This window comes from Conger conger, chromosome 1 (assembly GCF_963514075.1).
Source record: "Conger conger chromosome 1, fConCon1.1, whole genome shotgun sequence".
NCBI lineage: Eukaryota > Metazoa > Chordata > Actinopteri > Anguilliformes > Congridae > Conger > Conger conger.
In genome coordinates, this window is record NC_083760.1 from 68,337,766 (window position 1) to 68,353,521 (window position 15,756).

Genomic DNA, 15,756 nt, shown 5'->3' on the forward strand with positions numbered 1-15,756 from the left:
GAACAGCGCCTCGAACATGATATATATTATTGTTGTGTAAATAATACAATTAACAACAATCTATTTTACAGTAGTATACATGTACTAACTAGACCGAGCAGGAAAAAAAATATGTCGTTTTCCCGCGAAATTGCTAGGAGTAAGAACCTGTCTGAGCTTCGACTGTTCCAAAACAAAAAGGGGGGGGCGCACAGGTGTGATACATGCGCATAATGTTTTTATTTTCTGACAATGAGCAAATGTATTCCTAAACGGCCAAGCACTTTAGTGCAGCTGATTTAGAACGTGTAGTAACTAAACTTATTGCGGTTGCAGTTGTTGCATAATCATATTACATACACTGGCTCGAAATATTCTCCCCCGCGATCTTTCAAGCTTTTTGTGTTTGAGGATTGCACTTTGAGCAAATTTAACGTTAAACATGGATGTTTCAATGACGGTAAGATTTACTTGCCCCTTTTAACGATAGTTGGCAAATGTGTTTTGCTGCCATGTTCACAAGTTACTACTATTAAAATCACAGTATTTGTGGCCTTACGCCGTTTAATCACAGTCATCTTGTTCATGTTAGAAAGTTCTCATCCGGCGTTGCAGCGTGGCCAGTACTGCAACTTCTCAAGCTGTTGTTATAGGAAAGCGAGTTAATGCATAGCTGCACATGAATCGGATAAAAAATAACTGCAGCTAGCTATAGAATAGAGCTCATAAGAACGTGCCTGCAGAAATATCTAATTAGTTGGATAGAAAATCTTAGTATCGTAGTTTAGTAACGTTACTTCCCTCTACGCTAATCAACAGGCTAGCCTCGGAATAATTGCTGGCTAAAATTCGTTGTCTTGCTGTAACATGTCTTTGGTTCATTCATGCTCCCGTGCAAAGCCAAGATAGTAAGAGTTCCTGTTTTCGCATTATCTGATCTTAACTATCTCCATATACGCAAGGCACTTTATCAGAAAACCGATTGATTAACTTGCTAGGGAACAATTGATGGTAACTTCAGCGGACTCGTTACAACAAAACATTGGTTACTGGCTAACTTAGCTAACGTTAGCTACTTTGCCCTGAGTTCTGTTAGCGTTATAACATTACATGCTATGTTCGCAAACTCTGCACGCACTGTAGCTATACATGTATTCATAAACACCAAACGTGGTCCAAAATAAAATTATTAAAAAACAAAAACAAACGTGTTTTACAGGGCAATGATGTGCGTTTCAAATCCAAATACATCACGGATGAGCTGGTTCGGCTTTTCACAGAAGACACTGACACGGAGGACGAAGAATTTGAGGGTTTCGACGAAGAAGATTGCTCGTGGATCAGTGACGGGATCAAGTGCATGGTAACATCACATCAAATGGTCAAACCCAGTTTCCTCAAATTGTCATATGGTCCAGGTTGAGTGGACCGCGGGTAACGAACCCATAGTCGGCTTAGATCATTATTTGATACACTCACAATATATCAAACTCATACAAATATCTTGCAAATATCAGTGTTATATTGATATACTAAACGTGATCCCAACCGTGAGAATTATATGGAGCTCGCTGAAGGGGTTGAAGAACTGTTTTCATCCACTGCACACCAGCGCCACTCTTATGATTTGACCGTAACTTACAGCACGATGTAAAATGGCACAATACAATACAGTACAGGAACATCAGAGGTACAAACCCGTTGTGAAGGCATCAGATTGACACCAAGCCAAAGTACGATTAAAATAAATAAATCCATAACGGTAAAACCCATGTACTAAATTGTGTCAAAGCAACATGAACATAAAGCATTAATATTTGCGTTGTGCCAAACATAAGAACAGCATTAACCTTCTGATCATGATTGGTATTTACCATTTGCAAGCAAAGATTAATATAAAGCATAAATGAGCACTGTGTTTGCTGGGTCATGTTCTGGTAATGAGAGTGAAATCTGAACATGACCCCAGATGCACACATTTTGATTTGTTGTTCTAAACATAAACATCATTGCCGTTGCTGATTTCTTCCTCAGTCTGAAGAGTCCGAGGACAGCGATGAGGAAGACTACAACACCTCTGGCCCTGCGAGGAGGAAAAGCGCCGCTCTCTGTGTGGCCTTCCGGTTTCCAACCAAGAAGGGACAGTCTCAGCGGAAAAGTGAAGGGAAGAACAAGCAGGACCCTGAGCAGCATACTGATTCTCAACCAGTGACTCTTAGAGCCAGAGGAAGAGGAGGAGCAGGAAGAGGAGCAGGAGCAAGAGGAGGAGGAAGAGGAGCAGGAAGAGGAGGAGGAAGAGGAAGAGGAGGAAGGAGAGGAACCACAGAAAATGTTCCCCCGCCTCAGATGAACAGAAGTCCCCTGCAGACTAGCACTGCTCTGGTGTCTGAATCTGGCAACGAGGATACGGCTGATGAGGACAAGCCCCACGCTTTGCAGAAGCGGGCCAATAATATCAAAGAAAATAAAGCAATGGTACATTTGTAGTGTCTTCCTTCCTTAGTTTTAGTATGAGTGTATCTTGTACTACTTGTGATGTTAATCGCAAGTTTTGTATCTTGATTTTTCTCCCCTCCCTTTCAGCTTGAAAAGCTGTTGGCAGACTTGCATTCGATGCCAGTCCTTCTACCCCGGAAAACACAGTCGGTGTCATCGGTGAGGGGGGATAAAAAGATTTCTTGTTGATTTAAAAAAAGAAAGCAACAATGCAAAGCAACACTTTTTTTTTTTTTAATCCTGAAAATAATTTGACACAGTGTTTTCATTGATAGAGATGTCGGTTTACTTTTCCCTCTTGTAGCCGAAGAAGCGAGCGCCTCCAAAGAAAGGCCGAGCACAGGGCGAGATCGTGGAGCGGCGGAACCCAACACGCAGTGCTCGACCCCCTGCCAATTTCGGGGTTGAGGATTTCTCCATATCGCCCACCAAGCTTATAGCACAACTTGGGAACATCAAGAAGGCCAAGCTTAGGGCAAGACTGTCTGAGGTGAGAGGGCTGAGCAGAAACCACAAGGGGGAAACCCACGACACTACATACACCACCACAGCAGACTGGGGAAAAACCACGACACTACATAAACCACTACAGCACCCTGGGGAAAAACCACAACACTACATAAACCACTACACTACATACACCACTACAGCACCCTGGGGAAAAACCACGACACTACATAAACCACTACAGCACACTGCTGGATGAAACAAGCACGTTAGTCTGCCTTGTAATGGCGGTTAATTACAAATGTCATTGAAATTGAAAGTGATAAAAATGAGTCTTGTGTGTCCACTCTTACAGGTAAACCAGGACGGGGTAAAGAGACGACGAACATCTTCCAAAAACACAACCCCGCGTGCGGTCGATGACATCACAGAGGAGGAGCTGGAAAATGTGGCGCACACAGGAAGCGACAAGATTTATGACAAAGAGCACGTGAGTCTGTCCTTTTCATTACATTTTAGGGTTTACACATTACCATGGCTCCATTATCTAGCATTATACTTTTTTTGTTGCATATACCGTAACCAGTCCTCCAGTGATATTTCCCCTCATTTACTCATTCAGAGAGTTAATTTACCTTGAGTGTACACAGTTGGGAGTGTACCTGAAATGTAGTGTGTGTTGAAATCCAGCCTCAGAGGTTGTTTTTTTATGGTAAAGTATGCAGTGTATAACTATACAACTATACAATCTGTGGATGCCTGTATTTAAGAGTCTCCTACAGTGTAGTGTATAATGGAGAATCAGGTACCACAATGGTTACACTAATAATGTCCCAATAAAGAGCTGTTTTCTGGAAGCTGTGTTTTGACCACTGAAGGAGAATAAGAAAGCCACTGAATAAGAAAGATGCGAGTCGCATGTTCTGTTGCTGCCCTTAGTGGCTCCCGCAGAGGAAAGTACCTTTTTTCACCACTAGAAAGGGTCTGGTGAAGAGATGTGCCACAGTAGCTCTTTTGCATAATAAGTACTCTTAAGCGGAATTGAGAATAAAGCCAAATGTTTTCAGTCTGCACAGAATAAGCGGTGTGGTGTGTTGCTGTGACTCGAGTTGCAGCTCGGTCATGTTGTCCTCACAGCCAGGTCTTGCGTTCTCTACCCTCCAGGGCAGCACTTGTCATCAGTGCAGGCAGAAGACCATTGACACCAAGACTGTGTGTAGGAATCCCAGCTGCTGGGGTGTGAGGGGCCAGTTCTGTGGGCCCTGTCTGCGCAACCGATACGGCGAAGATGTCCGTGACGCGCTGCTCGATTCTGTGAGTCCCCCCCGTAGCTGTACCCGTGTGTTCGTCTGTAAGACCCCACCCACACTCCCCTCAGCTCACCTCTGTATTCATTCACTGTATGTTTACCTGTGCATTTATTTGCCTAATTTTGCTAACAAAACTGACTTTAAAATGTTATTCATTAGGCTAGTTATAGTAATATCTAGTAATATCTGTATTTATTAATGAGCAGGTTGTAACCCTTTATTTTTCTGTGTGTGTGTGTGTGTCTGTGTCTGTGTGTAGATGTGGGTCTGCCCTCCGTGTCGGGGCATCTGTAACTGTAGTTTCTGCAGGAAGGCAGATGGCCGCTGTGCTACAGGCATCCTCATCTACATGGCCAAGTTCTACGGCCACAGCAACGTGAAGGAGTACCTGGAGAGGTGAGCAGCCATGTCCACATTTCAGTACAAACACATTCCATTTCAGTTGTCAAACAATGCTGGACAATGGACAATGATTATGCATATTGCATCGTATTGCCTTTTGTGAATATTTATCACACCACTCTTTTCTTCATGTTGAAGTAAAATATTTATTTGAACATAGATTTACATTTTTCACATTTTTCAGCCTCCAGAAACACTTGTCTTAGAAGAAAATGCCGACGGACATAGTCCAAGGGTGAGGGGCCAGCTGAAGACTGCATTTTATAAACCACGGTTAAGGGGTTGTATCTTATTTACCGTTCATTCCTGTCCATTCAAAATTGTTGGATTGTTTAGTTTTGTCGTTCTGTAAGAGCATAGTTGTCGATTGTTCCTTTTACCTATTCCATGCTGACATTTTTATTTTGTACGAATAACACAAATTAATAAAACCATTAGCACTTTCATATCACTGACAATGAAAATTATTGATCTAATTTTTTGTGATATTGAGCTGTATTTTTTTTTATGCACTTAAAAGGCAGAATTTTAATATCAGACCCGGCAAGTTAATTTTGTTTGAGCCATTTCCTTAATGCAACCATCTTTTGGATTTTGGGAGTTGAGTGTTCATTAAAGATCTTTTTTTTTTTTTACATTTATGTAAATATGATGTTTACCGTTTTGTCAATACTGTTAACTGGCAATAAAGCGTTGTAGTTAAAATACCCCTGGATTAGAACTGAATCACTCTTACCCACGAATTACAACATGATACTGATGTGGTTTGTATTTTTTGAAATGAGGGGACCAGTACGTACAGACAATTATTAATTATTTAGAGGTATATAGGCAATGAAGATGATTATGGATTATAAATGTATATATACTTGTCTTTTATGCTGAATTATGGAGGAAGCCAAAACACCTAGCTAACCTAATATCAGACTTGAGGATCACCCCCTTAATTAAACTGCATTATGGAAAGAGGCATTTGATTCAGTGGCAACACTTTCCAATGGCATTTTTTTGTTTTACACAAATTGAGGTGGTGAGGAGTTGGAGCTCTGATTCGGTTTAGGTTTGCCTCCAGGGTGTAGACCTGGATCAGATTGGGTGTAGACCTGGATCCAGGGTGTAGACCTGACTGATTGGGTGTAGGCCTGGCTCAGGGTGTAGGTCCAGCCTGGTCTCTCATACAGACAACAGCAGGGCCACTCCTGCCAGGACCCACTTGGCAGGCGGGTCCCTGGTTTTGAGGGGGAAGGTCCAGACGTAGGTGGGCCCGCGGACCTTGGTCTTGTAGACGGGACACGCGTAGGTGCTGTTCAGCTCCTGCCGGTCGCTGGGCACGGCTCGCAGGTACAGAACGGGCATGGGAGGCATCAGCTCCTTCAGAAGGGCGTCTGTGATCAGCCCAGCCTGAGTGTCCCAGCGTGCACCTGGGGGAGAGAGCAGTGCAGGAGGTGAAGGTCTGAGTTCCACATACTGCAGCGACAGGAATCAACCAGGGTAAACTCCTCTCCTCATGTGCCATATAATATAATCCCTCATAATTCATTATAAGGGTACTTTCACAATGAGTGTACTACTCAAACTTGGTGCTGTCATACTACATGTCTGGTTGGCCAAAATCGTAATACGATGATTATGTCACAAGTCTTAGCGGATCGACCCACACTATCCTACATGTGGTCTCTTTACCCTACCCCAAGGTTGCTTAGTTCACTCAAGCTCTTAGATGGCCCTGTCCATGTTTTTCTTTTTTAATTGATGATATCGCGGTATATCTGTATGCAGTGTGCCCTGTCAAACCTTGGTGTAGTTTACCTGCCCTCAGTAGTGGTTATGTACGCAGATGCATATGTTGTTCTGTATGTACTTGTATTTGGTATGAATGAGGTTATTTGTATGAAAATGAAACATTAGAAATAAAGTTAGTGGAAGGATATTTAGGGACTCGTTTGGGCTCTTACCCTCCATGTAGAGTCCATGGATGTACGCACCCTCCCGCGGGGCGTGGCCGTAGTCTTCTTTCGTCTTTTTTGTCACGTCCACAGTCAGGCACATCTTATCCAAAGGCCACTCGTTCTTACGGGCTATGCTCTGCATTATAGCTGTAACATCATACATCTTTAAGAGGAAAATCTGAGAAACTGAGACACTACAGATGGAAAGGGCTGCCTGTCTCTATGTAGTCACCTACAAAAACTGTGTTTATGCAGTCTCTCCTGTGGAAATAGACCTGTCTCTATGCAGTATCTCCTGTGGAAATAGACCTGTCTCTATGCAGTCTCTCCTGTGGAAATAGACCTGTCTCTATGCAGTCTCTCCTGTGGAAATAGACCTGTCTCTATGCAGTCTCTCCTGTGGAAATAGACATGTCTCTATGTAGTCTCTCCTGTGGAATAGACCTGCCTCTATGCAGACTCTCCTGTGGAAATAGACCTGTCTCTATGCAGACTCTCCTGTGGAAATAGACCTGTCTCTATGCAGTCTCTCCTGTGGAAATAGACCTGCCTCTATGCAGTCTCTCCTGTGGAAATAGACCTGCCTCTATGCAGTCTCTCCTGTGGAAATAGACCTGCCTTTATGCAGTCTTTCCTGTGGAAATAGACCTGTCTCTGCAGTCTCACCTGTGAGGAAGGATTGAGGGTTGAAGAGCCCAGAGAGCCACACCACAGCCGGGAGAGCCAGGTCCTGCGTCCAGGTGTCCAGCTCCCGACACCGAGACAAGAGGTCACTGAACCTGGAACACATAAGCAAGCCTGCGTTTAGACCATACCCACTGGAGCTGTGTTCAGCCTGTACCCCCAGCCCCCAGCTCCCTACAGTAAATCCCTCAAACAATACACATACTGTCAACTGTCATTTTGAGACCATTAAGTAAGACCGCATTGTCCGCATCTTAGTGCTACATTATTGAAGGTTTTAGTCACCACTGTGCCAGGGTATTGGTGGATGGATAAGCCAGCCTGGTCCAGGACTCTGGGACAGTGTCATAGAACAGGGCTGCCTGCAGAGATTCCATTTTACCGGAGATGGTCAGCTCTCCCTGAAAAGATGATAAAGTATATTAATAAATAAACAGTCCTCTGATCTGAAAGAATTTGAGGAAGTTTTCTTGAAAGTTTTGCGATTGCCTTCAGTCCTAGGTCCAGCTCCTTCAGCGACCTCCACATTTCCTCGATCAGCGCGTTCATCCGCTCACACTCCTGGAGACACACCAGGATGTAGGGGCTGCGCGCCGATGTCTTGGCCATTATCTCTGCCAAGTTAAACTCCTCTGGAAGCTTTTCCAGAATGTCATCCAAAACACTTTTAACCTGAAAGAGGAGATGCGTACTTGACATCAGAGATGTTTAAAGCCTTCTCTGCCACTGAACCACTGTAAATGACTAATTACAAAAATATGCATCTGAAAATATAGCAAATCAAAACAACAAAACCATGACAAGTCTTTTCAAGCAAATGAGTACTGGGTGAGTGTAACGATGCATGAAGAAATTTGGCCAAAAAATGGAAATGGCTTTAAAAGCATTTTTAGTCCATGACCCACCGCCATGATTTTTAAGATCGTTAATTATGCAAAGACGAAGCTTGCCTGCTCGGTCGAATTGGCAGAAGTTACCCTCCTGTGAGACTGTCTGCTGTCCTTTCAACACTTACCTTCTCCTCTGTGCTCTGACCTCCCCCCTCCCCCGTAAAGGTGTCCTGGAGCTGCAGTTCCAGCAGTGTCCTGAAGAGGGTGTCAGACGTGACGGTTAGAAACTCTATCTCAGCGTTGGGGTGCAGGCCGTACAGAGTGGGGTTCTCTGGGGGGAGGTGCGTGTCCACATAGCTGTGGTAGCCGCTGTAGTCCAGGTTCGGGGGGGCCAGAAATCCTGGGCAGAGAAGCAGCTCCCCTTCAAACTGCACAAAACAGAAATGGAACAATTTTTCTTGTAAATTAAACTCCTAGTCTATTGTTTTTACTTGGCACCATGTTATATTTTCTTTAACTGACTACTCCAGATAAACAGGTCAAATGGATCTGACTTTGATTTAACTTACCTAAAATGTAAGATTTTTCCGACCACTTTTTGTTCTTTTCTTCTTTTGGATGGGGTGTTAGTGAAAGACTCTGTTCATTATTTTAGCGCTCAATAAAACACTGCCAGAGAAATAACGTAAAATTGACAGTATTGATATTTAGTAATGAAAAACCAATTTATTTATTTAGTTTTAAATATGGTAAACAATATGCTACATATTTTCCTATCTTAGTTTAATCATTTTGGTAGGAGAATAGATTATGCTTTTGCAGTATAGTTACAGTTGATTGCAGTGTTTCTTGCTATACTGTTCATGGCTCTTGAATACTGCCTATTGAGTACTGTTTTTCAGCCATGCTGCTGGTAACCTGCATACATATTAACTCGAATTCATTTGTGCTATAAGCATGAGCTACCCTGAATAAGTAATAATACAGTAAAGTAATATCATTTTAAAAGCTTTACACCTTTTGTGTATCTGTATTTGTACATCCATTCAACCAGTTCTGCGTTTTATTTACAGAACATTTACTTTGCAGCGTTTGCTTGACATAAAAATCTGAAAAGTGCAGCCACTAATTCTTCCCAAAAGGGTTCATTTTTAAACATGCATTGGTCTGTAATCAATAGTGTGACCAGTGGCAGCTGTGTGAGATGAATGCTACTGCACATACAGTTAAACAAGATGACTGATGGCTGCTAGTCTGAGGGCCTAATGAGATTGTAACTGCAGCCACATACATGAGTGTTTAAAGGCAATATGGAAAGGTGTGATCAGACAGCCAGACGTGTCGGGGAGAGGAATTTCAAATGGGCCTTGTGTTCTAGTCACTAGTATAAAATGTTTCAAATTATGAGTATTTTTATTATTACCAGAACATCTTAAGAGTCAAACTATTCTTATTCAAGATGTACCCTTTGACAAGTAACCAAAGATCTCACAGTGATTAAAATCACATAATGATATTGGCAAGAAATACTGGTGTAATGTGACAATCCACTAGAGGGCAGTATTAACCTTTAAGATCCAATCTATTTTTTTCATTTTTTTTTTTCTTTTTTTTTTACAATTTGGATATTATAATTCCCTATTTTTTATAGCATTCTGGTTATACTGAGTTAACACTACATAGAACAGCATTGACAACATAGTAGTAATTACACAGAAGTTTCTAAACATTCAAGGTTTGTTTTATAACCTAAAATATCTGTTTAATTACAATGTTTCGCTACAGCCATTGGCTGATTGATTATTTAATTATCACGTAGGAGTATATGCACTGACAATTCAGATATTTACACTAGTAGTGTATTCACACAAGTATATGCACTGACAATTCAGATATTTACACTGGTCAAAAAGCCTTTTACAATTAATATGTAAGTGAACTGAAGCAAACCTGACCTCGAAATGGTGCAACGTTAAACTAAGTTTTTTTACAACCACTTTAGCGCTAATCTCACAAGTTTCAATACCTTAGACACAAGAATCTAAACGGTCAGCACTTTTAACAGCCTGTCCACCTGTTCAAACCATGCATTGGGCATTTATATCTTTGAAGAATTCAAATTCCAAAATTGGTTCAAATAACTTCTTTTACATTAAATACTATAGGAATATTTGTCTAGATCACCTACACACAAAATACCTATAGCTTCACTGTTTAGTTATTTTTTACAATACTTTAATATTACAGTAAAAAATACTTGATACGTATCAATATGCTTCTTTTTGTGGTTCTATGGTTCTAAATAAAGAAAATAGTAGAAACAGTAGAAGAGAGTGGAATCATTGAACAAAATAACAATACAACATAAAAAATTACAACATAGTTTTTTACAATTGCAAACAATACCAAGATTACTTTTTCGGAGCGTTTCACACACTTAGCACAAGAGCACTGTATGTGGAGCAAACTACATGATTTTTTCATTGCTTTCACAAAAAAATTCTAAAAAGAAAATTAGCAGTCAGGCTGAACCACCAAAAGGCTGCAGTCCAATTTGCAAAAGACTGACAGAAAATAGTGCACCTAGTGTGGTGCCACTGGTTGTTAGCCTTCTTTAGATCATTGTTCTATGATTGCAAAAAAACTCAGAAGAAAACTAGTGCTGGTGCTTTGATAGAATGATTTTATTTTGAGACATGTTTGCAGTCACAATCTAAACATGGAATGTTGTAGCAGAAATTGTAATGAATGAAAAGACAGTCGTATCATGTATAACGTGTGTATTTAATTTTGAAAGGCTAATACTTTAAGTTGTGTCAAGTGATTTGGTTCAGCGAACAAATGATCTTTGGTTTATGTTTATTGTATTCAAGCAATTGGAAAAAAAGAGATTAGAGTTCTGAAAATTGTCCGATTATCCGTTTTGAGTTTTGTGTCTACAGTTTAGAAAAATTATGTCAAAGTGATTGTAATAAAACTGTAATGTACAGTACTAGAATGATCTGATATTTACTGTTGGATGTATTTACTCAGGAGTTTGCCTTGTCGATGCATGCACCGATTCATTCGGTATTTACCATGCTGGGCTGCATGAATTCCTGCAGATATGTGCAGCATAGTGTTCTGTCCCAGTCATCAGTGATGTGCCCTCCATACATGATCTCTCCAATCAGGTAGCAAAGGTCTTCCCAGGGCACCTAGCACAGATAGACAATACAGGTGTCCATCACAACACAATGAACAATACAGGTGTCCATCACAACACAATGAACAATACAAGTGTCTACTTATTTAGGCAGAACAAAAATGTTTATTTTTAACTTGAATGAGGTGTTCCAATTTACAAATGGCATGATGGGAACTGAAGTTCCCAGGTTAAATAATAATATAAATAACAGTAACAATAAGGTTCCAGTCCCTTTTGGAGGCTTGCATCCTAAATATATCAAGTTCTATTAACTTCCATTTACTTCCATCAACCCTATTGCAGTGACTGGCCAGAGGCATTGGGATAAAGTTGTTGCCTTTACCCTTAAATAAAAGGACTTTTCAGGCCATGCAGGTTAGAAGTGACACAGTGCTTTTTACCATGTAAATAGAAATGGCAAAGGTAGCCTCCCATCTGTGCCATCCATTGTGGTTTATGTTGCTTACAATGACTGCCTGCTATGCACTCTGGGACCGGCTGCTAACGCTATATCACTTACAAGATTGACAAGTGCAACGAGTAATGTTATATGTGCAGTTAAGTCCCAGTATTTACGGCACGGTATGTGATGGCTATGTAATGAGGTCATGATATATGCATTATGCATACGTCATGTTATATGCGCACTTAAGTCACAGTATTTATGTCACAGTATGTGATGTTTGTATAATGACGTCATGGTGTTTGCATTATGATGTCATTTTCTTATGCTAAATGAAATTAATGTCCCTGTATCCAGATGTAATACAGAATAACACACTAGCAGCCTGTCATCAGCACCCTGATTCTGCACCATCGGCATGTTTGGTCCAGATGGTGCGGAATGGAGTAATAGCGAATGTCAGTAAACCTTAAAAGGATCATCTGGCTAACGGGGGGCAGCCTGTAGCATAGTGGCTAAGGTACATGACAGGGACCTGGAAGGCTGGTGGCTGAAACCCTGCTGGAGCCAGGAGAAGATGTTCTTCTTTGGGTTTATTCAGTACAGTTATTTAGCTGATGGTTTTATCAAAAGGGACTTACAGTTGATTAAACTAAGCAGGGGACAATCCCCCTGGAGCAATGTGGGGTTATGGGGCTTGCTCAAGGGCCCAGCAGCTGCACTGATGGCTACACCAGGGCTTGAACCACCAATCTTCTGAGTCGCAGTCATATATGTTGGCCACTAGGCTACAGGCAGCCCCCTCATTCCAATTTCTTCTCTTTTTTCGTGTGAGCAAGCTAATGCTAATGAACTTTGCTAATGAGGGATGCTACGTTTCTCTAATTCTGCTGTAAGAACGGTAAGGTTTGACGTTGACCCGTGAGGAACTCTTCCTCGTGTTGCGCTCACAGAAATAGAATCTTTTTCATGCACCGTGAGCGAGAACGCAAGCAGTGAGAGTACATGAAAAAGCTCGCGAACCATTCCACCATTCATAACAATGACAAATCCAGGAAGTTCACAATCATTTGTACCTGTATTGTTCTGCAAATTGCTTTCATCATCAGCTCTAATTACAGTGATCACTTATGTGGCGTCGCGAACTGTCACATTTGCTGCATGTAATTACATTTTGCAAGACGCTTCACTGCCTACCTAATGAATCCTCTGTATAAGCATATACAGGTTACTGTTTTGTTAACATAATGAAGGGCATTTTTTTTAAAGGGGGGATAACACAGGGGAACACAATTGGTTGTGACCCGAGTTTTATTAGCTCCGAGAGAGCGAGAGACAAAGCTAAGCGCTTGGAGAATCAACGGTCTTGAAATTACTTCTCTGCGGTTTTCAAACATTGGAAATTTATATCAATGGGTGGTGCTTAGGCAAATGAAATATGCACTGTATTCTAATTTGATTTAACTGGTAGGGATTTAAAATAATTTGGGCTCTGTCCTGATGAGGATTCTGTTAAATGTATGCATTTGCAACATGGCACATATACAGCATAATGCAGCCTTTGAGATTTTATCACTAAAAATTAATGGAGATTATTGTAAAATAAAACAAAACAAAAATGTACATCACACTAAATTAAAGGGGGAAATCACAATAACTTTTCTTCTATAGTTAGGGGTAGTCCTTAACCATCTGCCATTACCAATACTGAGGCTATCATTGGTGTTGCATTTCCTCATCTTCATTCATTCATTCATTCATTCATTCATTATCCTGACCAGGGTCGCAGGGGGGCTGGAGCCTATCCCAGCATACATTGGGTGAAAGGCAGGAATACACCCTGGACAGGTCGCCAGTCCATCGCAGGGCACACACACCATTCACTCACACACTCATACCTATGAGCAATTTAGACTCTCCAATCAGCCTATCCTGCATGTCTTTGGACTGTGGGAGGAAACCGGAGTACCCGTAGGAAACCCACGCAGACACGGGGAGAACATGCAAACTCTGCACAGAGAGGCCCCGGCCGACGGGGATTCGAACCCAGGACCTCCTTGCTGTGAGGCGGCAGTGCTGCCCACTGCACCATCCGTGCCACCCATTTCTACATGTTGTTTCTCTAAAAGACACACTGTAGAATCCTCCTAAACAATGCTAATGCAGTCTCAGTGTGCAGTGAAGCACACTGCAGCCTGTACCTTGGTGTTGGCCTCCAGGTAGTTGTAGAGCACGTTGACGGAGATGGTGAGGTCGCCCGTGTTGAAGGGGTAGCTTCGGTTCCAGCCCTGCGGCCCAAACTTGCGCCGTTCGGCGACACAGGCGTGGAAGTAGCAGAGCGAGAAGAGGAGTCCCTTAAACTCCAGCTCCCGAGAGCACATCTCCAGGGTGTCCTGGAGACACAGACAGTAACCAGAGGGTTACAGAGATACAGGCAGAGAGAGTAAGACCATGGCTTGCCATAACCTGAGGGGCACTGGTTCACCACCAAGAATATATTCATTTTATTTATTAATTCATTATATATATATATATATATATATATATATATATAATTTTTTATATTTTCTTTTTCTTCTTATTCCTACTCACTATGGTCATTAACACATGGTTTTGCACTGTTGTAGTGAGCACAATGTTGTTTCTATTTCATGTTGTTTGTATTCATGTTCTTATTCCTGTTTCTCTATGTACTGCACAGTTTGGCAATATCTACAAATGTATTTCATGCCAATTAAGCATTTTGAATTTGAATTTGAGAGACCACAGTAACCAGAGGTTCATAGTGGAATTGTGACCACAGACACAGCCTGAAGGAGAATAACCAGTGTCCACAGACGCATAAGTAATTCTTTAATGGATATGTTTCCAGGAAAGACACCTAAAGTCAGCTGTTCAGCTGGATACACCAACACTTACTGGACTGCTGTCAACAGAGCTGTTGACTCAGCCATCCATTATCAGTGCAAAACCTCCTACAGCTGATCCTCACATCTTGATGGCTGTGCTGAAAGCCACACTAGTGGGCAGCTTGTGGGCAGTATTGAGTTTACAGGCTGCATGCTTCCAGGCCCCTCTCTTGGCTGCTCCTCACCTGGCTGAAGGTGCTGAGGGCAGTGTGCAGGTTGGCGTGCATGCCCGTGGGGGGCTCGTTGGTGATTTTCAGGGCGTTCTCCAGCATGCCCTGGGGGATGATGTGCTCCTCTGGCGAGCGTGCAGGCTCAGCGGTGATGAACACTCTGTAGTCAGGGTGACTGTCCCTGGCCGTACTCTCCAGAAGCTTCTCCAGGGAGCCCAGCCACCGCGCCACCAAGTGCACGTTCTGCCAGGAGACAGTGCCATCTTTAAACACGAGTAGCACAATGATTTTAACAACCATCCAAGGTTTCTAACTGAGACAAGAAAACTGTGGACATTTTTGGCTTCAGTATTTTCTGGCTACGGTAACATAGGCAGGTTGAGGTAAGAAATGGTTAGGTGGTGTTAATTGGACCATCCCACACTACAGCAGATAGAAGACATATGATACAAGCTCAAAGTAGCAAGCAAAAAAAGCCTGGATAAGCTGCAGTACATATGGAGCTCTATGTAGACATGGGTCTCCAATAGGGGCATTTAGTGGCAAGTTGCAACCTGTCATACCTTTTGACACCTCACCTAATTTAAGAAGACATGGCCAAGAATGCAAAACTAATCTGGAGGTGAAAAGGCGCTACCTGAAGTATGACCCAGTGTCCCTCCTGGGATGCCCTCTCCAGCACCCGTTCTGCCACGCCCTCCTGGCCCTGACCCAGAGACAGGTTGTGCAGCTTCCCCAGGTCGATGGTGAAGCCCAGCTTCCGTCCTGAACCACAAAAACGAATCACATCCCACAGACACGGCTCTGACACACACATCCCACAGACACGGCTCTGACACACACACTCCACAGACACAGCTCTGACACACACACTCCACAGACACGGCTCTGACACACACACTCCACAGACACGGCTCTGACACACACACACACTCCACAGACACAGCTGACACACACACACTCCACAGACACGGCTCTGACACACACACT

General features: G+C 42.4%; 2 protein-coding genes across 3 annotated transcripts in view; one reads left to right on the top strand and one right to left on the bottom strand.

Moving 5' to 3' along the window:
- The first annotated feature begins 247 nt into the window (after window positions 1-247).
- On the top strand, window positions 248-5,325 carry cdca7b (cell division cycle associated 7b). Of its 2 annotated transcripts, none has more exons than XM_061243815.1 (9): window positions 248-439; window positions 1,199-1,342; window positions 2,014-2,454; window positions 2,563-2,634; window positions 2,780-2,965; window positions 3,278-3,412; window positions 4,087-4,236; window positions 4,492-4,628; window positions 4,819-5,324. In XM_061243815.1, exons 1-9 carry the CDS (start codon window positions 422-424, stop codon window positions 4,838-4,840), a joined length of 1,305 nt encoding a protein of 434 aa, XP_061099799.1. In that variant the 5' UTR covers window positions 248-421; the 3' UTR covers window positions 4,841-5,324. The 2 variants fall into 2 exon arrangements, with proteins under 2 accessions (XP_061099799.1, XP_061099791.1); XM_061243807.1 differs by lacking the exon at window positions 248-439 and adding an exon at window positions 577-887 and having other exon boundaries at window positions 4,819-5,325.
- Window positions 4,756-15,756, bottom strand: part of si:dkey-233k19.3 (dynein axonemal heavy chain 11) — a 74,906-nt gene continuing 63,905 nt past the window's right edge. Inside the window, exons 73-82 of the mRNA XM_061231278.1 lie at window positions 15,404-15,531; window positions 14,782-15,009; window positions 13,889-14,080; window positions 11,175-11,294; window positions 8,283-8,525; window positions 7,757-7,939; window positions 7,553-7,668; window positions 7,250-7,362; window positions 6,590-6,730; window positions 4,756-6,055 (exon numbers count right to left, since the gene is read on the bottom strand). Of these exons, the coding sequence (XP_061087262.1) occupies window positions 5,808-6,055; window positions 6,590-6,730; window positions 7,250-7,362; window positions 7,553-7,668; window positions 7,757-7,939; window positions 8,283-8,525; window positions 11,175-11,294; window positions 13,889-14,080; window positions 14,782-15,009; window positions 15,404-15,531 (1,712 nt within the window). The 3' untranslated portion in view covers window positions 4,756-5,807. The remainder of the gene's footprint in view (window positions 6,056-6,589; window positions 6,731-7,249; window positions 7,363-7,552; window positions 7,669-7,756; window positions 7,940-8,282; window positions 8,526-11,174; window positions 11,295-13,888; window positions 14,081-14,781; window positions 15,010-15,403; window positions 15,532-15,756) is intronic.

Bases quoted from the DNA above. Each gene is read 5' to 3' on its own strand.
- cdca7b (XM_061243807.1), top strand. From the start codon at position 864: ATGCTCCCGTGCAAAGCCAAGATA. The intron at 1,343-2,013 runs GTAACATCACAT...TTTCTTCCTCAG, and splicing joins GTGACGGGATCAAGTGCATG to TCTGAAGAGTCCGAGGACAG. The intron at 4,237-4,491 runs GTGAGTCCCCCC...GTCTGTGTGTAG, and splicing joins GTGACGCGCTGCTCGATTCT to ATGTGGGTCTGCCCTCCGTG.